The sequence below is a fragment of the Phascolarctos cinereus genome, unplaced genomic scaffold (genome assembly GCF_003287225.1).
Source record: "Phascolarctos cinereus isolate Bilbo 61053 unplaced genomic scaffold, phaCin_HiC Scaffold_3;HRSCAF=262, whole genome shotgun sequence".
In the NCBI taxonomy this organism is placed as follows: domain Eukaryota; kingdom Metazoa; phylum Chordata; class Mammalia; order Diprotodontia; family Phascolarctidae; genus Phascolarctos; species Phascolarctos cinereus.
In genome coordinates, this window is record NW_027555736.1 from 28,962,213 (window position 1) to 28,986,620 (window position 24,408).

Consider the following 24,408-nt stretch of genomic DNA (forward strand, 5'->3'; position numbering starts at 1 on the left):
ATTTCAAGAGAGACAGGTCATCAATCAATGTTGCTGTTGCTCAGAGGAGGAAACTGAGGCAAATAAGGTTAATTGACTTTCCCAGGGTCACACAGCTAATAAGTGCCTGAAACCAGATTTGAATCCAGGTCTTCCTGACTCCAGGCCCAATATTCTATCGCCTAGAGGCCCTACTGATAACCGAGACATCAGGAAAGTCACTGCATAGAATCATTCTACTTTTATAAAAGTGCTCATAATAACAGTTCACAATCCTGCACTGCTTTAAAGTTCACATGGCTATAATCCTGTGAGATGTAATGACAAGTAATAGTCTACCTATTTCAAAGGTGTGGAAATTGAAACTTAGAAAGACCAAGGAACTTGCTGCACATTTAAACCTCTATTAGAGGCCATAAATTTAGAGCTGAAAGCACTTGGAAGATCAGTACAACTCATTCATTTAATAGGTGAAGAAAGTGAGCCCCAGAGAGGATCTGCCAGACATAACTCAGCTAATAAATGGTGAAAGCAGGATTCAAACTCAGGTCCATGGAGTCCAGACCCTGTAAGAATTGTCCTTGCACTGGGCTTCCTCCTGAGCCCCATCCCTGCCTCCTTTCTACTACGTGGATATGTAGTCACAACAAGGTAGTTTCTTTCCAAAAACGAACAAACAAAAACTAGTTGTTTTTTTAAAAAAATCAATATATTTTATTAATGTGCTTGAGGAATAGCCAATCAACTAGCATTTATTAGCCAGGCCCTGTGCTTAGCACCATTTGAATGGCCAAAGACTATCCTCTTCCCTCCACAGTGTCATGACTTAAAATTGTCTTCTCTGCTTCCCCAGGAGCTTCTTAGGACCACCCTATCCCAACCAGCCTCCATTTCTCAGAGGACCTGGGTTCAAAGCCTGCCTCTGATGTTCATTATCTCCATGATCCAAGGCAAGCCACATCATCTCCTTTGACCTCTGTTTCCTCATGTGTAAAAAGAAAGGGTTGGACCAGATGGCCTCTAAGACTCCTTCCAGCCATCTAGGACACCTCCAGCAATCATTCCATAACTTACGAGACTTCCAAAGCCACCTGGGTGCTTGATTTGACTAGCGTCAAACAGCCAAGTGTGTCAGAGTGAGTCGGCCTCTCCCTGAGATCTGCTCTCTGTACACTATGACATGCCACCTGGAGTATGGTGGGCTCTTAATAGTGCTTCCTGCATGTATGCTGAATGCCAGTAGAATGCTGTGACCCACAAGGCAAAACTGAGGAGAAAGTTTTAAGTTCCCAGCAAGTTTATTGAGGCACAGACCAAGAAATCTCATTGCAAAGCAGTCCCAGAACAGGGAGACCCCCCAGGTATGTGTTCCAGCAAGGTACTAATGTATCCAATTTGTGCTAAATTAGAGAAAACTGCATACTGTAAACTGTTATGATGAAAGTAACACCTGCTTTCCTTGGTTTAATATGTTAATGAGCAAAAATAATCTGAGATAAAAAGCTCTTTAGGCAATGGATAAAACTAATGTAATAAAGGCCCGTGAATAGTGCCACACAATAGAGAAAACTGCCTTCAGAAATTAAGGGAATCTTGATCTCCCATGACTTTGAGCCCAGAGCAATGGCTTAGATTCATTTAGAGGAAGTGGATGATGGAAGGGGGAGAGGAAGGGATCCAAGTTACTACCTTTTTCAATAGAGCTGAGAACAATGGCAGACAATTCATTTATTACCTTAAAAAGTTTCTTTTTCCTGGATTATGTTTATAAAGAACGCAGCAGGCAAGCTACCAAAAGAAAATCAACAAGAGTATTTTAGATGACTGTTATTTTTAAAGCCTCTTTATGCAAATAAAACTTAGTTAGTAAATATACATTGCACTGAGGTTTTGCAATTCTGTAGTGAAAAAAAATACAGATTTTTTACAGTATGGTTTTAGCCTTAGAAAGTCATATCTGATTCTCAAAGCAGGCTAGATTTACTTTAAATAGTTGCTTTCTGGCAAAAAGTCTGACTTATGGAATTGTTTCTTATTAGAGCACTAGAAATAAATAGCATGTGTATGTGTGCATGTTTAGGTATTGTTATTCAGTTGTTTCAAGATGTGTCTGACTCTTCATAATCCTGTTTGGGATTTTCTTCACAAAAATACTGGAGTGGTTTGCCATTTCCTTCTCCAGGTCATTTTATAGATGAGGAAGCTGAGGTAAACAGGGTTAAGTGACTTGCCCAAAGTCACACACCTAGTGTCTAAAGCTGGATTTGAACTCAGAGCAGTCTTCTTGACTCCAGATCCAGCACTCTATCCAACATGCCACATAGTATATTTGGATATGTGTGTACTTAAGCCTGTATGTACACATATATACATGTAATAATAATAGCTAATGTTGACTCAGTTCTTTAAGGCTTGCAAAATGCTCAGTATGAGATCCTGACAATAACTTTGGGAGGTAGGTGTGGTTATCATCTCTATTTTACAGATTAGGAAATTGAGACATATAACACTTAAGTGACTCGCTCAGGGTCACACAGCTTGTAAGTATCCAAGAACAAGATTTGAACTCATCTTACTGACCCCTGAAGGTCCAGAACTCTGGCTATTCATTTTGATGTTCATTCAATTGCCACCTGTATTCGTTATGATGCTTCTACATAGAGAACATTATGGCAGAGTTGATATAGAACTGATCTCCTTGCTCTTCCGCATATACAACACACATCTCCCCCAGCCAAACTTCGTCACAGATTATCCCAAAAGGTGGGAGTTGATCGGGGTCACACCCTTCACTTCTATCAGTTCTAAGCTCCTATAAGGCTAAGCTCAAGTGCATCTCCTTCATGGGGCCTTCCCTGATCTCCTTTCCTCTACCCCAAAGTGTTAGTGACCTTCTCCCCAGGAAATGATATTTCATTGACTTAAGAAATGTTTCTTAAGTAGAATACAACTCAATAAAATAGAAATGTTCTATTTACTTATCTGTGTATCTTCTCCCTCCCCATCCCACCTGTTACAATGTTAGTTCCTTGAGAGAATGAATAGATATGTTTTTGTGTGTCCTTAGTACTTAACACATTTCCTTTTCCATGGTTTGTCCTTCTTAAATGCTTCATAAATGAATACCAAGAAGACCTGAATTCAAATTCCAACCTTTGAAAGTTACTATGTGACTCTACGTAAGTCATGCTATATGCCTCAGACAACTTGTTGGAATTAATATGCTAAGATTTTGAAGGGTTGAAAACTATGTTGGTAGATAGTGTTCCCATATTGGGACACTGCTCCCCCAAGAAGTTCTATGAAAGGATCATAGGGTCAGGTAAAAACTGATGATGATGATGATGGTGATGGTGATAGTGATAAGAAACTGCCACTGATAGCTCTTTAATGCTTGCAAAGCACTTTACTTATATTATCATATTTGACCCTCATTCCAACACTCCAAAGGAGGTTCTGTTATTATCCCTATTTTACAGCTGAGGGCACTAAAGCTGAGAAAAGTCAAGCTCAGAGTCACACAGCTCTTAAGTGGGTGAAGCTCTATTCGAACAAGGTCTTCCTGACCCTGAATCTACCACTTTACCTACTACAGCACATAGCTGCTTAGCCTCCCAGCTGCATGACTCTGGGTTGGTCATTCAACCTCTCAGTGACCCTAGACAACTCTCTAAGCCTGTAAGTTCTAGCAGATCTATAAAAGTAGAAGGAATTTCCAGGTTCAGACTCTCAGGCTCTTTTTCTCTCTGCTCTTCTGTGTATATGTGCTAGAATTTATCCTGTTAGTTTCAATCATTTATCTGAAATAAAAAAGTATTAGATATATGTCAGTGAATGCTATTATTCTGGAAAACCAGTACCATTAGAATAGCATAAATTTTATTCTCCCACACTCAAGAACTTTTGCCATTCATGATAATTTCCCCCTAAGTAATGGATGAGGGGTAGATTGGGTCACAACAGAAACTGATCACTTAACACACTAAATGGTTTCTGTTTTTGTGACTGGAATGGACAGGTGCTCCTCCCTAAACATTCCCCTCGCTTCTGGGGAATGGCCAAAGCCCCAAGTAATGGTGCAGTAATAGTTCCCTCCATATAGAAAGGGCATGACATATGGTTGTTTTTTTGGTGCAGAGGATGAAAAAAAGAATACAAGATAAAAAAGCCAGATTTCAGACAAATTCCATGATGTGTTTGTACAGAAGGACCACATTTTCATTCAAGTGATGAAAAATTAAAATGGTGACATATACCCCCATAACAGCTCACATTTATGAGGCTCTAAGAACAATATTAGAATCCCATGTTAAAGAGCAGGAAATTAAGTCTCAAGCTAAATGACTTGACCACAGTCGCATAGCTAGTAATCATCAAAATCACACCCGAGCCTCAGCTGCCTAATTCCAGAACTAGTGTCCTTCCCACCTCACTGTACTGTCTCAGTATTTAGGAGAAATACTCTGAGTTGCTGGCTTCAATTTCTTTATCACTAAAATGGGGATGGCAATAACACCTTCTTCACAGGGTTACTGAAAAGATTAATTGAAATAGTGAAACAAATAAAATAAAAATGCATTTATGAAGCATTTACTATGTACAAAGCACTTTCCTAAGTGCCAATGATACAAATACAAAGGTAAGATAAATATTATCAATATGTAATCATATTAGTATGTAATTAACATCATATATTATAAATAATATATGGAAAGTGCCTTGCAAACCTTAAAAGTGCCACAGAAATGTTACTTTAGTATTATTATTATTATATTTACAGTTTTGGGGGTGATATGGAATGAATTAGGCTTGTACCAACTCAGTATCTAAAAAGAGCCTCATACTTCTACACTGTCAGGCATAGTGGGTTTTTAGTCAAAGGATGTGGGCTCTTAATCTACTAGCCATAAGTCATTGAAAAAGAAACTTTCCCTTCTCCAGGCCTTAGTTTATCTATAAAATTAGAGCAACGGATTAAATGATCACTAAGGTCCCTCCCAACTCTTAATCCATGCTCTTGACATTTTACAAAAGCATATATTAAAATAGATAGCCACATTTTCTACTGTCCTTCATTTTCCTGCACAGCAGAAATTTCAAAAGGTGATTAATGTATAGTCTCCCATAATGCTTATTTACATTAAATCAGGAAATGCTCAGCATCAATAAAGTAGAATGTCTGAAAACAAACAAGTTATGTTTCAAAAGTAGTGCAAAAATACATGACCTAGAAGTCACTTTAGAGATCTGTTTTCCTTACGATAATTGGGAGGCTCCGGAGCATCAATAACAAGTCTAGTTTCTGGCCATCACCATATCTAACTTTCTCCATTTCCAGCAATTCAATTGTTCAATGATGTATACTCTACCAACCCCCCCCATCCATCTACCCTAGTCTATATTCACGACAATGAAAATTTCCATGTTTTAAATCAATATACAAGAAATAGCTTAGCAAGAATAGAGTTTACTAGAGAATTTTCTTGATCATATTTCAATAGGTTTGACTGTTAAAAAAAATCATGGTGTCACCAATTCATGTCTCGGCTATTTTCATGTCTAAAATAAACAAAAATTGGCTAAATTCAAGACTAGATGTTCATGACAGCTTCACTTGACATATTAGATTATCTTTCAGCGACAGCTGAAATTTACAGTTATAATCAATGTGTCACACCTTTAGAATCATCTAAGAAGCAGGAAATAATTTTGGAGAAAGGAAACAAAGAAATCATTCCTCACAACTAAGTTTCTATTTAACAGAGAATAAATCCTGAGGATGGGAGCTGATAGGAAAGGTGAAGGGATGAGAAAAGGGAGGGCAAGTCAGCTAAGGTAAGGAATTAGTAGGGAAACTCGGTTAATGATCTATAGAAAGGGGCAGATTCTACTATCTCAGCCGGAAAAGATAAAGGATCTGGGTGGTTTCAAGGAGTCTGGATCTTCTTGGTACCCAAATCACCAGCAATGAATGATTAGCCTCCATCCAAGCAAGTTCCCATATAGAGAAGTAAAATCAGCCAAGCATAGTTACTAGGCAAATACTGTGTGCTACACATTGTGCGAGGTGCCAGATATACAAAGGTAAAGTCAAGCCTCTCCTGCAACTCAATATGATACCTATGCTATTCAATCGAATGTTGGAGATGGAGGATGAAGGGTTGGGGTTATGGTAGACCTGGAAATAGCAATTTTGATATACCGGACCAAAAAAAAATGAAAGGCTTCCTGAAATCAAAAGTGAAAGGATACCAAGGGGCCACTGCCCCAGCTGTAGTTTAGGGGGAGTAGGAAGAAAGTTCACATGGGTTCCAATTTTAATCTATCATTCTTGCTAACCAGGAACTAAACACCAATGTTTCTATACTAGTGAAGCACTGTCAACACTCTAAATTTCAGTGCCCTTGGGCATTGCAACAATTGCCCTGCCCTAGCTGTGCCTATGGATCATGGACCCACCATGACTCATTAGATCAAGTTTCCTGCAAAGAATCATGGGATCTGGCTTCCTTACACAGGCTGGTTTTACTTCTTAATACATGCTTTTTCTTTTCTCGTAACAATTCTTCCTTTCTCTTCACAATATCCTTAGACATTTCTCTATGCTATAAATGATATGTGAGTCAATAAGAGCTTGACACCACACACACATACACACACACACACAAATATCTCTTATTATCCTTATTATAAGAACTTTCTACAAATAACTGATACCCTCCTTATAAGAGGAGGAGGATCCCCTAGAGTCTAGTATTTTAGACATACCCCTCCCCTATCTCTCCAATTCATACCTTCAGTTGTCTCTGAACTTTATTTTTATTAACAAGACAAATGAGCACTCAAAGTCCAATTAAAATAAATATGATTTCAGGGACTATCCTTTGGGCATTGGATGAATGTCTCCCATGCTCCATTGGCATGCATATGGTTGGTGTCAAGAGAATGACAGAAAGACTCCCAGCACCGTGGGTGAATCCCCTGTGAAGGATTTACACGAACAAAACAGAACACAAAAACATGAACAAAAGTTAAAAAAAAAAAGATTGTTTAGACATAGATGAGTCCTAATTCTTAGCATTGGAGGGGATAGCCTGAATGCTGAAGAAATACAAATAGCTACATCACAAAGCCCCTGGAGTAATCGAGATAGAGGTTAGAGAAAGCCAGAGCAGCCATTGTCCTTCCGTGGACACCTGCTGATCTCCATAACATAACTCAATCCCAACTAATTCTTATTTTCAGATCTGAATATCCATTTTCCTTCCAAACACAGAAAGCATTTCCTCTCATTCTCCCAGCCATGTGCTTATTATTTTCTGTACCATTTGGTAAACTGGGCTGCTGTTTTCTATTTTCCCAGGGGCTGGAAATTCAGCCTCTGGGCTTTTTCTTCCCACACTCTAGAAATCTGATCACTAGCTCATCAGGCCTGAGAAGATGAGGCTTATTCTCACCCAGCATTTGGCACTCTACTGACACTCCATGGGGGAAGCCTTGAGCAGTATATGTCCAGAGTAGTTCTCATTCTAGCTAGGGTTCCCATGGCTACCATCCTCAGGTCCTGAAGTTATCGTTCTTTCCATAACTGACTATTCTTCATATTTATTCATTTTTCCCCAGATACCTTTATCAATGAATGTGTCAACCTTTCTCGCATATGACCAGCCCACAATCAGTTACTGTGGGGTGCATCATGAGCTTCTCTCTCATAAGCCCTTTGAAACGAATGCACAGGAAGAAACGATGGAAACCCACCTAGAGACTGACCTGGATCTGAGCACAATCACCACAGCTGCCCGAATCAGTGAACATACTCCACAGCTGGCTTAATTAAGCTCTTTGGGAGCAGACGGACGCCACCGAACTCTATGTTGTTACCCGAAGGACAAAAAAGGAGGAAGATTTGGTTGTTTATTATGGATTCCAAAACCCCCTGTTCCAATAAGCAAAACAGAAACAAAAAAAAGAGAACCGAGATGGAGACCCGAAATTGATAAGACAAGAATTGCTTCAAGTTGACACTTTGTAATTAGCTAAGTTGTGCAGTATTTTTTTGACTTAAAAAGAGTATGACCTGGGGAAAAACAAAAGAATCTTTTTTCAGAATTCATCCTACCTACCTGTTAAAAAAAAAAAAAGAAGAAAGAAAAAAAGAAAAAACTGTACAGAGCTAATGTATTTTTCATATTGTAAAGTTTCAATTATTAAGAGCAATTGGTATGTACAGTACCATGATTTAATTACATTTTGCTTTACAAATTTCTGTTTCTACAATTTTAAATTAACAATGAGTCTTTCCTGTGTTCTTCTGAGTTATTCCATTTTGTATGGACTGGGTTTGTTACTGCTTTGGGGCCCAGAAAACTCGACTCTGGGAATCAGTGATGGGCAGACAGATCCCACATTAATTTTACCAGGCTTACTGTGTAGAATTTTATCTGCTCGCTCCAGAAATAATACATTAACCAAAAAGGGGAAAAAAGTTTAATTGCTCAGATTTGTGAGAGGTTCTTCCAGTGATGGAGAAATTTTTTTTTTTTACAAATGAAAATCAGGAGTGTTTTTTTTTAAATGGTTCTTCTCAGACTTCCTGTTGCCTTGAATCACAGCCTAGTTTCTAAGCAGCAAAATGTTAACGATAAAGAGGGATATTTTAACAACACATTTCTGAATGAATGACTCATTATTTTATTCTTTTGAGTAATATAGTGTCGGTGTTGAAGGTCAGCCAATATATTGGCAGGGCATCAGTAGAGCAAAGGCTTTAATGGGACCAGTAGACACATTCACATATTTTAAAAGCTGAAAACATGAGGGAAACATTTGCTAATAGTATAATTTATTAATATATAGTATGCCAAATAAGTTAACATATAGAAAGTGCTGCGCAAACTTTAAAGTATTCTATGAATGCTAGGAATTATTGTATTTCTCTGGCGCATATGGGAAGATAGTAAGTGATCATAGTTGATATTTGTTTTCTAAGTAATCCAAAGAGATTTGGGTTTTTTGTTTGTTTTTCATTTGTTTGTTTGTTTGTTTTACAGGGGGAGTTATAATTTCAGCAGTATTTGTAAAGCCCAGTGTGGAAATCCACCTACTGATGTAGATCAGCAACTCTTCTGTAACTCTGAGTTGCCTAGGGAGTGACCAGGAAGGGATAATGACAAAGTTAGTATATTTCCAAGAAACAACTTGAGCCTAAGTCTTCCTGCTTCTCTCTATCCCCTATTCCTTGTTGCCTCTTCAAAGGAGTTTTACCTTTAAAAAAACAAAAACAAAAACAAAAAACCAACCACAAGCAAATAGCTAGTCACTGCAAAGGTCTCTGATTTTGAAATGATCAGATTACATTTGGGGAAGCTTAAAGGAAAAACATCATCTTTCTCTTTCTTCTTTCTTTCTTTCTTTCTTTCTTTCTTTCTTTCTTTCTTTCTTTCTTTCTTTCTTTCTTTCTTTCTTTCTTTCTTTCTTCCTTCCTTCCTTCCTTTCTTTCTTTCCCTCCTTCCTTCTTTTCTTCTTTCTTTCTTGTCTCTGCCTTCCTTCCTTTCTTCCTTTTCTTCTTTCTACCTTTCTTTTTTTGTAGGGGGAGAGGTGGTAAGGGAAGTTGTGTTTTTTGCATGATTCTCTTTCTGGAGAAGAGATCTAGCCGTCCAATGCTGATTTTAACATATCTGTACAATGGGAAAATACTTTTTTTGCTAAAATTTGAGTTTAACCATGCATGTCATTTTCTAAACAGTTTGAGTTAATGTTTTTAGCAAGAGGTCACCTCTAATTTATCTGCAAAAATAACTGAAAACAATTTTACCTACAACTGTGAGACAGGATGCAGAGTGGGTGTACAACTGAATTTGAAAGTTAATGCAGATCAGGTTGGGAAAAAACTGGCTTTTAAACATTGAAGGAATTGGACACTCAGGACATTGAAACTGACTCATTTCTGTTGTTTGCTTCCCACATTATTGCTTAATATTGACATCTTAAAGACACATGGTAGCAATTACTGCACCTTCCATTTTTCTAATATTGTAAGTTTCTATTAATTCTGCACTAGGAGGAAAAATTATTTTTAAGTAAGGTTATTTTATATTCATGAAATGGAAACTAAAAATCAGGCAATCTAGCTGGGAGGAAAAAACAATGGGAAACACTTAGTATTTCTACAAATTAGGTGAGAACTATATCCAAAACTTTTAAAATTTTGTATTCTTCCAAACAGAAAATTACATATTCAAAAAACCTCATGCTTTCCACTTGTTTATCACACCAGAGCTTCAGAATGGCTTCAAGGAAAATGAACTAGAAAATCATAGGGTAAATGTTTGTAAAAAGACTGCAAGGCTGAAAAATGATGCAGGATATCGAACAAAGAGATGAAAATTCATGATTTCAAGTGGAAGAAAATGTCGATATGGAATGTGTTGTATCATTTATTTAGCATTCCCAATCTTCAAAGCATAGTTTGCATAAATTGTTTGGTATTCAGAATTTTTATATGACATTTTAAAGCCAAAATTTTAATCTTCATATATCCCCTCCCCTTTCCTAATTTCTTTGATCCATGGCTGGGTTGTCATCAGAATTTTCTTCCTCTCCAAACTGGGGTCTTTCTCATGCAGAGGGAACATGGAGAGAAGAACCTATATATTTTTTCCACTAATCAGAGGTATTTTTAAGTGGTTTTTTTTTTAAACAAAGTGGACATTTGGTCAATCAAATGGGATTTCTTTCTGAGCAACTTTCCCTCTGGGATTTGACCCCAACGAACGGAAATTAAGGCAAATAGATGAGGGGCTTTTGTACATTTGCAGAAGACTTCCATCATTTAAAAAATCTATCTGGAGAAAATTTAATTCTTTAGGAGAATCACAAAACCTGTCTCTGTCCTTCATTGCCCCCAAAACAGCATTCTCTTTTTAAGCATTCAAATTTGCTTCCATAAAAATATGAAGTAATCTACATCTTTGGAATTATGGCTCACACACTCCAAGGTTCAAGTGTTAAGGAAAGGACATTATCTGATAATGATATCAGAGGATTTCTCAAATTTTAAAATTAAGCCAATAAGAATTTTTAAAAGAAACTAATATATCAATTTGACAATTGAATATGAAGATGGAAGAACTATTCAAGGATCACCCATTTGAAGGGCCACACCTGAAGACCTGGAGGGCCACATGTGCCCTCGAGGCCGCAGGTTCCCCACCCCTGAGTCCTAATCCAACCACGTTTTTCAAATGAGGAAACTGAGTCCCAGAGAGATTGTCTCTTTACCAAAGTCACAGAGAGGGGGTAAACGGCAGAGGCAGGATTTAAACCCATGTCTCCTGATCCCAAAGTGTGTGTTCCTGTCATTTTAAAAATGGAACTGATAATGGCAACATTAATATGTGGCCATATACTTCTTGAGAGTCATACACTGGTAGTTCAGATTTATATAGGGCATTAAGTTTTATGAAGCACTTAATATACATTATCTCATCTGATAATGCATATACATTTTGATCCTAAGTCTTTTATTCCCCCAGCATATCATGATGCCTTCAATAACATAATAATAGTAATGACAAGAAAAATAACAACAACTGATAATAGCTAGCATTTATACAGGGCTTTAAGTTTGTCAAAGCATTTAATCTTCACAACAACCCTATAATGTAGAGGCTGTTATCATCCTCATTTTACAGATGTGGAAACTGAGACTGAGAAAGGTTAAGTGATTTGCTCAGGGTCACACAGCTTGTATGTATCTGAGGAAGGATTCAAATTCAGGTCAGCCTAACTTCCAAGTCCAACGCTCTCTATCCAATGTATCGTCTACTTACATGCTTGGAGTTGCCTTTTATGGTCTTAAAAACAGAAACTCCTACTCTTTTACTCTAAAGTAACACTGGCCTTTGAAAGGAGTGACTCATCCTGGGTTGTGTGGCCATTGCTATGAATGGCGGACTACATGGGGAGAGAACTTTGGCAATTGGGACAAGGATCCCAAAAGTAAATTTTTACGATGCTTGTATTAAATACAGCCTGACTCTCTACACTTAGAGATTATGTGGTGTTCTTAATCAAATCTCATCATTCAGGAGATATCAAAGACGTATGTTTTCAGTGCGATCATTCTTTATACATAGGGAGATTAATACCACCCCTCCTTCACCCTTAATAAATGTTCTTGTGGTTTGCTGTGCTTTAAAAAAAATCGTCCTCTTGGTAACCACCCTTTGGATAATAAACCTTTCTGAATTTAACTATTACTAATAACAATAAGTTGTAGTTTGACGCTTGAAAAGGTTTGAGATTTGAAAAACACTTTAAAAATATTATTTCATTTTATCCTTACAACAACTCTGGGAGGAAAGTGCTGCCCCTCCATTATCACCCCTATTTTACAGATGAAGAAGCTGAGGCTGGGAAAGGTTAAGTAACTTGCCCAGGATAACCCAGCTAGTTAGTGTCTGAGGCAGGATTTGAACTCAGGTCTTCCTGATTCCCAGGTGTACGCTCTTATCTACTGCCCTACCCAGCTGCCCCTGCAATTATACAGGTCTTGGTACAATTCTCAGTCTGTCACCAGACTTGCACTCAAAGCTTCTCCAGCTTGGTAGCCCCAGCCAGAGTTTATACTCCATTGGCAGAATCACCTGCGTACTGCAATGAGACACTGGAGGACGATGTTAGTAGAGATACCAAAAGAGGTCACCAGCTGCAAACTTAGCGCACCAGCTCACCAGCTCACCTATAGACAGGAAAAACAGGTGTTCCAAAGTTACAGGCTTATGTAGGCCCCCTGGTGCCCCTATGAAATTAGGAACTCACAGGGAGAGAAGTTCTGGCTTTTATGGATGACTGTAAAGGGAACCATCACTATGTTAGATATGCCTACAGCTGGACCACATAGGAAGGTCAGAACAAGCTGGGAAGCCATGCACCAGATACCTGGGTTACAGAATAGCTCACCATGACATAATTCCACTTGTCTCCAATTGGTACAAGAAAAACCTATCCTAAAACCCTCTTCTTAAAATGCCATATAATGCTTTGTTTCATTTCATTTCACAAAACAAGGTAGACATCAAATTGAACACTGAGGCTCAAATTAAGTAAAGTTCAGGTATCTTATTAAAGCCAGGGTTGTTGATCATTTCTGAGGATGGCCTGAGACATCCCAGAGTTATAAAGATTTTGAATGAGTCTTAGCTACACTATTGCATAAAGGATAGTCCTAGCCTTGGAGTTGAGAAAGATATGGTTTTGAATTCCATCTCCACACTTGCTAGCCATGAGACAGTGAACAGGCCACTTAAATTCTCATAGTCTCATGCAACTGCCTATGACCAGTGGAGAGATATCTCACATAAACAGAATGTTAGGTCTTTGATGTATACTTGGCCGTACATACACAGGGTGTCTCAAAGTCCTGTTTAAAAGTACTGTAATGGTCAAGCATATTTCCATTAGGGACTTTACTACTGGCCTCAGAATATAATCTCATGACCCAAAAAAGGGCTGGGATGATATTTGGTCTCTCCACTATTCACAATGAAAGATGACATCATCTCACACAGTATAGATCGGAAATAACAATAAAGAAATAAGAGGTGTTAAAATTCATGCCTAAGGCACAAAATTGTGTTAACAATCAAAAAACAGTCACTAAACTTAGCCACCAGGAATAGGCAAAAGAAGGAAGGGGGGGGCAGCTAGGTGGTGCAGTAGATAGAGCACTGGCCCTGAAGTAAGGAGGACCTGAGTTCAAATCCAGCCTCAGACCAAACACTTGACATGTACTAGCTGTGTGACCTTGGGCAAGTCACTTAACCCCGATAGAAGAAGAAGAAGAAGAAGAAGAAGAAGAAGAAGAAGCAGCAGCCAGGGATATTTAACTGTACCTTGTTGTGAAGAGCTATCAAAACAGTGGGTTGGGCTTCTTAAAGAGGTAGGGAGCTGTCTCTTATTGGAGAGCCTCCAGCAGAGTTCAATGACCCCTAGCTGGAAATGCTGTAATATTGATTACTTCTTTGGCTTGGGTTGGACTAGATGACCTGTAAGGGCCCTTCGAACCTGAAACATTTGCTATACTCTGACCCCCAAGCCAAATACCCTTATACATCATACCAAGCTGCCTTTTCAAGCTTTTAAAATAAGGGTTGGGTGATTGCCTGTGCTAAAATAGACTTTGAATGCAGAGAAGTATATAAAGAAAAGGTTCAGCACATAGATGGGTAAAGGGAGGGAAAGGTGCAATCCACACTCAGAAAGGCTGGACCTAAGAAAGTCTTAGCTAGGATGAGAAAACACTCACTGAATCATGTCCAATTTTAACAGCCCTCTGAGCTGCTTCCTCAACTCCCACTAATATTGGCTGGTTAGATTCCCTGAGGACAGTTGATGATTTTTACCACCAAGACTCTAAATACTGAGCCCAAGGCCCTGGGATACTCTACTACCATTTCCTATGAGCCTTCACCAGGGTACTCTCCTTTTTTATCAGTGTGTGAGTCAAAGTTAAACTATCTTTTAGAAATAAGTGTTTATTGAGAAGGCCAGATACTAAGATGATGAGAATAGCTGGTAAAAAATATTGCCCCAACCTGGGAGCACATTATCCCATTAGTACACAGAGTTCAGGAGGAAGTGGCCTCAAGATTGGAAAGCTCATGTGACTCCAAATGATTGGAAGTCTTTCTCTCCTTTTGTGGAGTTTTTTGAAGTTTCCTTGAAGTATAGCTATCTACTGGGATCCAAGTTAATCTTTATAAAGTTCTTTATAAAGTCAATAGCTATTTCTCTCTGCCCCAAAGAAGTCACGCTCATTGAAAAAGCCTTTCCTTAATGAATCTGTTTTCTTCTCTTAACTCCCAGCTGCATGCCCTGCTTATTTTAGGCTCAGACTCTCTGATGACTAAGTCAATGGCAGAGGGGGGAAGGGTGTGGTAAAGGGAGAGGAATGTTGGACTCACTCTCTGCCCCTCCACATTGTTACTGGTGCAAGGGGTCTAATTCCCAAAGAGTTCCCAAAGGTTGACTACCTTTTATTGTTTGAATTCCTTCTCAGATGCACATAGATCCATAGGTGTTTCTAATTCTTTCTATCAGTATACATTTCCAATAGTTCATAGGCAAAGTTAAAGAGCTCAGCAACAAGGAGTCCAAAGGAGAAAGACCCAACCACTGGTCTAAAGACTTTACTATCAAATACAACCTGAGTAGGGTCAACAAATATGACATACAAAAAGTTCAGTCTAATCCAACAAGCATTTAGTAAGCACCTGCTATGTGCCTGGCACTGTCCTAGATGCTAGGAATAAAAAGAAAAAAAAATTAAATGTCCCTGCCCACAAGAAGCTTAAATTCTACAGGAAGGATGCAAAATGTAAAATCATGCATAGTTATTTGAGAAGTTATTTCACAAGTAGTAAATTTCTTTTTTTTTTTTTTGACAAAACAACAATAGCCATGAAATTTAGCATGAGGACTAAGTCCTAATCTCAACTTCCCCACCAGCCAGATGCATCTCCTTGAATGGGTCAGGTACCAATTCAGGGTCTCTATTTTCACATGTGTTTAATCCTGGGAAAGAAATTGATGACTAACATTCTCCAAAGTTTCTTCCAGTTTTAGCATTCTGTGATGAATCCAATTTTCCGTTGATATAAACATCTCATAGACCGACAAGTTTGAGGTCAGAACATTGTGCAGTTGTCTAAGGAAGTTTCATTTCAAAATAAAATTATTTTAGAGTTTAAAAATAGATCTAAATTTTATTTCATTTTTCATGTTTAAAATGATCCTCTGGTACTTTCAGGAAAGGAAGATGATGTTTCATTTTTTTAAAATTGAGAATAAGGCATTTGACTTGAAGACTGGCCTTTGAAGAATATACGAGCTCAATAGATGAAGATCCAGAGGGATCTGATTTCTTCTCTGCCCTTTTGATGGATAGGTGGCTATCACTTTGCATGAAAAAAAGTGTTTATTAAAAGCTATAGGCAAGTCTAGGGTTGGCAAAGAAACAGAGGGAATCTGCTTTTTTAAACAATCCCTTTAGTAACACTTTCCCTAAGGGAAATAATCACTTCTTGTTTAATCTCTTTCATAAATGTGGCTCTCCAGATATTGAAGTTCCTTAAATTGGATCGTGTAGGTACTAGACAACATTGAAAAATCACTAAAGAATGTTCTGCTCCCCTCTTCACTTATTAAATGGAAATCTGTCCTTCCACTATGCTTATAAAGGTCAGGGGTCATTGCTTGGATTCTTCAGTCCTGTGGTGTAAATAAATACATGATACACATGAAGTCATTTTTATTACAGTTAATCCCCAATAGCCAATATTTCCTCAGAAAGTCATATTTGCTTCACACTTTTCTTGAGTCATCAAATACTTCATAATTTACAAGCCAATTCTGAAACATTCATAAATAAAATTCACAGAGACAGGATAGGTAGAAAAATAAGAATGTAAGTGCCCTGAAGGAAGGCAACTAAAATTCTGTTTTTGTCTTTAAATCCCCAGTACCAAACACAGAGGCTTAGACACAGTACGCGATTAATAAATTAACTAAGAGGTATTGGTAGTAGAGTGAATTGAGTACTATACTTGGACTCAGGAAGACTGGGAGTTCCAATTTGCTTCACATACTAATTGCATTACCCCATGCAAGTTATTTAACCTCTTTGGGCCTCATCTCCCTCACCTTTAAAATGAGGGACTTGGACCCAATGACCTCTAAGGTCCCTTATAACTCTAAATCTATGAACCTATGATCTTGTGAATTATTGAAGTGCTATTGAAGGAACGTACTAATGACTAATTCAGGACGAAAGGGCAGAACAAACCTTCAAGAGATAGAGGACACTAATGCCTTCATTTTATAGAAGGAACTGAGGATTAGAAGGGACGCAGAATAAAGCTACTTTTATTTATTGGTTTCACTATCTACCCACTCTTCCAGCTACTCACCAGAAGTGACCCCTCTTGGTAGAGATACTAGAGAAAAATGAAACATCTTTGGGTATTTAAGAGACACCAGGACATGCTTAAGTCAAAAACTGGATAATCAGAATCTAGATAATTGAGTTTTACATTTTTTATTATTATGTTTATATTGGCCCAAAGTTTAGATATGCCTTTCTAGATATAATACAGTCCTGCCTCTTAATAGTCCTGTTCAATTTTGTCCAGGATTTGGTCTCAGAGTCAACTAATAGAGATTGTGAAGCCTTTTATAACTCAAGTATAGAATATTTCTCAGTCAATAAATATTTATTGAGCACTTACTATACATTCAAGACACTGGGATAGCCACAAGAGATACAGAGACGAATGTAAAACTATCTCTGTCCTCAAAGAGCTTACATTCTTTTGGGGTCAATAATATGTTTATATACAAGTTAACACAATGGATATACAAAGCAATTTGTGGATGGAAAGAGTACTAACATCTGGGTGTCTCAACAAAGGCTTCATGTAGAAGGTGGCCCTTGACCTGAAACTTGAAGGAAATGAGGAATTCTAAGATGTAAAGATGGAAAGGGAATGTGCCTTGGCACAAATAAAATGAAAAAGCAGGGAATCAAGAAACAGAGCATCTGGGAAAGTGCAAGAAGAAAGGTCCAAATAGAAGGCCAAGTAAGACTAACGGCAATCATTCTGGACAGATGGACCTATGATAAGGTACTCTACTGTCTGGCATCCTTTAGCCAATGGCTGCTACCATTCGTACTTTCTTATGCCAATGAGGCTGCTGTTCTCTGAGTTCATTAGAGCTCCGTAGTGGAAAGATGCACATTAAAGACCATGCGGGCTCTTGCCAATCTGTGTGGGTCTTTGGCTTTTCTCTTTCAATATAATTTGCCCTTCTGAATAGGTTTCTTTCTTTGCAATTGATCCATTTCCTGTCAGCAGGGAAATTAACCCATTATTAACACATCAACTTGGTCCAGGATTCAGTCACACAGCTATGCATTTAGCACTTTGTTGAAAAGCTCACCGGGCTTTTCACGATTACTTAAGGCGTAATCTTAAGAATGTGACCTATTGTTAATCAAGTGCAAATGTAATATGTCAATGGCCTTCCTATTCCCCAATATAAAAACTCCAATAAAAATGTCACCCTGTATCTGAATATCTTACAGGATCATAGAATATAGAGCCAAAAAGGAGCTTAGAGAGCCTCTAAGTTCAATTTCCCTCATTTCACAGAAGAAGAAACTGATTCCATGTGACTATATTACTGGGAAACTTCAGGCAAGTGACTTGTCCAACATGCAAGTTGGAATAGCAGAGCTGAGATTCAATTGCACGTTTTCCACCCCCATAATCATAACCAATACTCTTTCCATTTTGCATAAGGCTGGGTTGTATTCCAGAGATTCTAAATAAGCAATGTTAAATATTGTAATTCTAGGGACATTTGTCTATTTTTTTTTCTGAAATGTGTACATTTCTCATAGAAAAGTGTTAAGAGCAAAAGGCTCTGGAGAAACAAATGAAATATGCAGTCTACCAAGTGCTCATGATACGTTTTCATTCCCAAGTCAATCAACAAATATTTATTAAGCGCCTACTAGATACCTGGCCCTGTGTTGAGCATACTATTCAATTATAGCTAAAATATAATTATTAGCAAGCAGGAAATTTCAGGGCATTTTGGTAAATCCTCTAAGGAAGACCTCAGGAAAGGGCAGGGCACAAGTAAGGACCACACACTATGACAAGACATAGATGACATGATCTACTTGAGTGGAAAGATAGCTGACAGGGATGATTAGAAATCCATAACATAATTGTAAAAGAAAAAAAAAGAAATAAAGTGGGGGGGGTAAAGAAGTGAAATTAAACCCAAAGGATCAATAGCCAATAAGATAACCAAGCACAGGTTGATGAGGAACAAATTCAACACCCTATAAAGTCACAAAGGTGCTATTGGCAACTGGCCAAGCCATAACTAGAGTTCATAAAAGTGTTGTAGAGCAGCATGGGAGTACTGGATGCCAACGGTTTGAGGAATACTGGATGCCAGTAGGTTAAGGATATGCTGGTCTTGAAGGATGAATGTTTATTTAGCCATGATCCAAGACACATATTCTTGTATACACAGTGTATGAAGTAGACCAGGAAGGTGTTCTTCCTTACAGGAGCACAATACAATAATGCCATTTTCAATGCTACTCACAGCAGAGAATGTGGATCCCGACTTGAAATCAAACATAATTATCACTGTTGGAGTCATGAGACTGTTCTCCTTTGTTGTGCAAGGGGGACAAAATGTTTAAATGCTTAAATGCTTTCTGCCTCAGACTCAACTAAAATCACATCTTCAACAAGGCTCACACCGGTACTTGAAAAGGAATACTTTACTTCATTAAAGTCTCAAAGAACCACCCGTTAGACCTTTCTCTTTGTCCTGATACTGCACAAGACCAAGGAAAGGTCATTGTAGAATTACATGAGTGCCCATCCCAACCCCACTCCTACCAGCAACTACCACCATCACAGACGGTTTGAGAACGTGGAGAATCCAGGCAAAAATACTTTTTTAAAAAAACTGTCAGGGATCTTGAAACCAGGAAGATGTTTTATATAATTAGAGGTACTTTTATTGAAATTAGAAGCAGTGTTACAATGGCAAAATTGGAATAGGAATTGAAAATGGGGCTTAAGTACGGACAAGGAAGGAGCCTCGTCATGTTGAAATACACATTCCCTGCATCTGATTAGAACTGGCACCTCACCTACCATCTGGATGATGTTATCTGAAATACTTTGAATAGTGGTGATCAGGGAAGACAAGGATGTCCTTGGTGACTTGGCTTGAAGATAAAGGAAAGGACAATGAAGAAAATACCAGGCCTGTATCAAGAGGTAAGCGACATCTGAGTAAGTGTTTTTAGCTGGCTTGGTGCTACTTTTCAACACTATGAAGATTAGACATGGCCAACGTTTTATATAGCAATAATCAGTGTATTCTTTAGAGGCCGATGCAGAGCTAGTCAGCAATAGGCATTTAGTGAGCACCATCTATTATATGCCAGACACTGTGTTAAGCACTGGGGATACAAAGAAAGCCAAAAACCCAGGGACAATTTTCAAGTAATGATGTAAATCAAGAAATATACTATGCAAGAGGAAAAGCAAATAGGAACTGCTTCTAAGGTTAATCAATGGAGAGAGCAAATCTACTGAAAGAGCAAATATTGAGAATAAAGTTATGTTCAGGAATCATTATTTTTTTTCTTCAGAAAAACAATACTAATCATCACACGGGATTTAAATCAAATTGAAAAAATTTCCCTGGTTCAAAGTTCATGGATTATTGATTGAGATCTGAAGGGAACCTTAGAGGCCATTGGGTGCAAGCCCCTCCTTTTACAGATGAGAAAACTGAGGCAGGAACATATTACATGATTTGTCTGGGAATACCGAGGTAATAACTACCTAACGTCTTCCTGACCAGAAGTCCTATGATAATTCACCAAGTCTCCATTACTTGTCTCTCAATCTATTCAAAGTACCCATTACTTTAGAGGTTCTGCCCATCTAAATTTCATAGGTTCCTGTGGCCCAAGTTAACATTACCTAACGATGATGGATGATAATGATAGCTAGTGTTTGCACAGTGTTGTAAAGTATACAAAGCACTTAGCATATATTACCTGGGAGGTAGGTGCTATTATTATGCCCATTTTATATTAGATTATAAGCTTCTTGAGGGCAGGAACTATCTTTTTGCCTCTTTCTATATCTTTAACATTAAGTACAGTACCTGGGAACATTTGTTATTTTTCAGTGCATCCAACTCCTCACGACCCCATTTAGGGTTTTCTTAGTAAAGATACTGGAGTGCTTTGCCATTTCCTTCTCTAGCTCATTTTACAGATAAGAACCTGAGGGAGAGTTACGTGACTTGCCTAGGGTCACACAGCCAATAAGTGTCTGAGGCCAGATTTGAACTCAGGAAAATGAGTTTTCTTGACTCCAGGCCCAGGACACTATCCACTGTACCACCAACCTGTCTTTGGCACATAATAGTTATCACTAGTATTATTTTGCAGATGAGGAAACTGAGGCTGTCAGAGTTTAAATGACTTGCCCAGGATTACAGAGCTAAGTAATTGTCTGAGAATGGATTTGAATTCAGTTCTTACTGACTTCAAACCCATCACTCTTACCACCACACCACTTCACTGCCTAGCAGCCAAATTTCTGCCAGCCATGGGCTCATGGACTCTCAGAGCTAGAAGAAATCTAATTCAATCTGTACCTGTGCAAAATTCCCTGTACAACATTGCCCCACCCATTAAGTTTTTGCTTAAACAATTCCTCCTCAGCCAGCCCATTCTGGTTTGGGACAACTTCTATTTATAAGTGTTTTCCCTTGACATCGAGCCAAGATCTGCCTTTGTGCAATTTCTACCTCCTGCTCCTGGATCTTCATTTTAAGTCCAAGCAGAGTTCTGATCCCTCTTCTTCATTACAGGGTCACCTTCTTCCCAGTGCTGACATTCTACCTCTCTGATTTTAGTTTAGAAAGGCCAAGGTCACTCACTACATCTCAGGTCATCACCAGTCATCTTGACTTTGTCATACCACTGGACTTCAATGACTCTGGAGGAGGAAAGATTGAAACTGGTGATTTTGCACAGCCCCACCTCACTCAAATTCAATTCACATAGTCCTCCTCAAGAGCAAAGGCCCACTACCAACACCAACACCCCAAACCCACAACAACCTCTCTAAATACAGCCAAAATCCCAACGAGTTTTCTAGGCTGCCTTATCATATGGACTGATGGGGCTCCCAGTCCACTTAAATCCTTCAGATCTTTTTCAGATGCAAGTTTACCTGGTCAGTCATTTCTCAATCATGTCTAACTCTTCATGACCCATTTCAGGTTTTCTTGGCAGAGATACTGGAGTACTTTGCCATTTCCTTCTTCAGTTCATTTTACAGATGAGGAAACTGAGGCAAACAAGGTTAAATGACTTGCCCAGGGTCACACAACCAGTAAACGTCTGAGGCCAGATTTGAACTCATGAAGATGAGTCTTCCTGACTGAAGGCCTGGCACTCTATCTACTACGGCGCCACCTAGCGCCCTATGCTTTCAATTGCAGATTCTTAATTACAAAACTCTGAGCAATCTCTGAACTATAAACCCTTTAGGGTGAGACCCCTCAAGTATCCATCCTTTACTTCTGTACTACTTGGAGGAATGTTGTGCTATATTTGGAAAGCAATGCATTTGATTGACAATCAAAGGAATATTTATCCTTTCCAAACGCTTTACTTATTACATTCAACATAGCACATAATTGTTGGGCACCTGATATATGCCTCACAATGTGCTAGTCTCTATTTGGTAGTTAAAGTCACTTTTTTTTTTTGTCTGGACCTATGGTTTCATCTACATTGGAAACCTCCAGTGTGTAAACTCCACATATGCTGACTGGTAACTTTCTGAAACTTAAGTCTTAAAGAAGCACCTTAGCCTCTGAGAGGTAAAGCAAATTACTCCTGTTCATAAAACTAGTATGTAAGAGAAGCAAGGCTTGTAGCTAGGTCTTTCTGACTCCAAGGCTTACCTGATATCACTTATATACACATGGTCTCTATAGCAGATGTGTGTGTGTGTGTGTATGTGTGTGTGGTGTGGGTGTGGGTGTGGGTGTTTATGTATGTGTGTTTTAAGTATATGAGAGTTCTAGTTCCTAAGAAACTTACAATAAGCAGCTAAGATTCACACATGATTCACATGAAATCAAGAACGATATAAAACAATGTAAATAAAAGTGAACAAAATCAAATGTAAACAATATTTACAAATGGTGGTCAAGATGAAGAGAGATCAGCTTGGGCTAGAGATATGGAGTGGGGTAAAGGGGGAAGCATAATGAAAGAGTTGACATTTGGCATAGGGTTTGAAAGATAAATAAAGATTCCAATGAGTCTCAGAGGAATTTTCTTATCTACTGCTTCATTGATTCCCATGAGATCTCTGGGGTTATTCCCATTTCACTGATGAACAAACTGAAGAACAATGATGCAGTAACTCACTAAAAATCGTTCACCTAGTCAATGGCAGGCATGGGACTCAGCATTCCAGTTTCCAGTGATCTCTTCACTAAAAGAGCATATTGTGTTTACATATTATGAGAATAATAACATCCCATACAGAACTATCTCTATCCCAAAGATACAGACATTTATATATTTTTGTTTTAAAAAAATAAGAAATAGGAAGGTAAATTAGCAGGTCTTTTTTTTTAAGTGAGAAGATTACTTCTTCCCATAAGACGCTGATTGCTACTGCATTCTGCCTTTCTCTGTGCTTGTTCCTACAACACTAATTTACACTTATTTGCATTTTGATTTGTAAGTGTTCTGATCTTTCCCTCACATGTACATGAGCTGGGTTCACCAAGGTTCTATCAGAAAAATCCACCTTCCTGCAGGCTCTATCAAGCTGGAAAAATTTCAAGAATGGTCACTGTGCTTCCTTATGACACAATTGTATTTCATTATATTCATCTACGTAATCTGTTTAATTATTCACAACAGATAGGCACTCCTTGTTTCCAGTTCTTTGCCACCTAACAACAGAATGGACCTGGTTATAGGTGGTCTACAGCTCAAGAACCAACATAGATCCATTTATAGAGGCCCCTCATTAGCCTGGTACAGGATGATGGATATTTTTAGCCACAGTAACTCAGGAAGACTAGCTACTAAGTGAGACTTTTTTTCTATCTCTGAGGGTGGATGAGATATTCACACAAGGTATTTGAAATACTGAAGTTAGTTGGCTATATCCAAAATTAGAATATAAGCCCTGCACAGAGGCTCAGCTAGCATCTCCTATTTCCTTTGTAACCCTCCATAATACCTGGTATATCATTCTGCCCATAATGGGCCCTGTAATGATCCCAGAAACAGATAGGCTATGGATCACCCTGAAACCCATTCATTTGAATCCATCAGGTCCCATCCTAAAACAGGTAACTCACATCCCAATGACATTCATATTCTCCAAGAAGTCAGCCCCATGAAGTAATGGGTTAACACAGAGAGTAGACTTTAAAATTCTGGGAGTCTGGTATTTTCTCCAGTTCATATTGTGTTTCTTTCCTTCTACAATAGTGAACAGTCCTTTGTCAAGAGACTTGCTCCAGACAGAATCCTAGAAACATGATGGGGGGAAAATTGGAAAGAGAATGCATCCAATTTTGAGTTTCAGTGATAAGCACAGATGGATATTTACATTTCTACAAAATGTGTTTAATGGAATTTCTGAGTCCTTTTATTCTAGATTCAATCCATGTCTGTCTCAAAAAGGTCCACATTGCTGTTTTATCCTCCAGGGAGTATGGACAAAGGTGGAAGGGGAGAGTTCCCTGCTGGAATTGAAATCATCTCCGCCT

At 38.4% G+C, this 24,408-nt stretch overlaps 2 protein-coding genes across 4 annotated transcripts in view; one reads left to right on the plus strand and one right to left on the minus strand.

Annotated features, from left to right (window-relative positions):
• The window catches only part of LRRTM3 (leucine rich repeat transmembrane neuronal 3), a 235,048-nt gene extending 226,329 nt beyond the window's left edge, over positions 1-8,719 (plus strand). The window contains exon 3 of the mRNA XM_020998220.2: positions 7,603-8,719. Coding sequence (XP_020853879.1) covers positions 7,603-7,812 — 210 coding nt within the window. The 3' untranslated portion in view covers positions 7,813-8,719. The remainder of the gene's footprint in view (positions 1-7,602) is intronic.
• Positions 1-24,408, minus strand: part of CTNNA3 (catenin alpha 3) — a 1,889,266-nt gene that overhangs the window by 1,300,975 nt on the left and 563,883 nt on the right. The window lies entirely within an intron of this gene.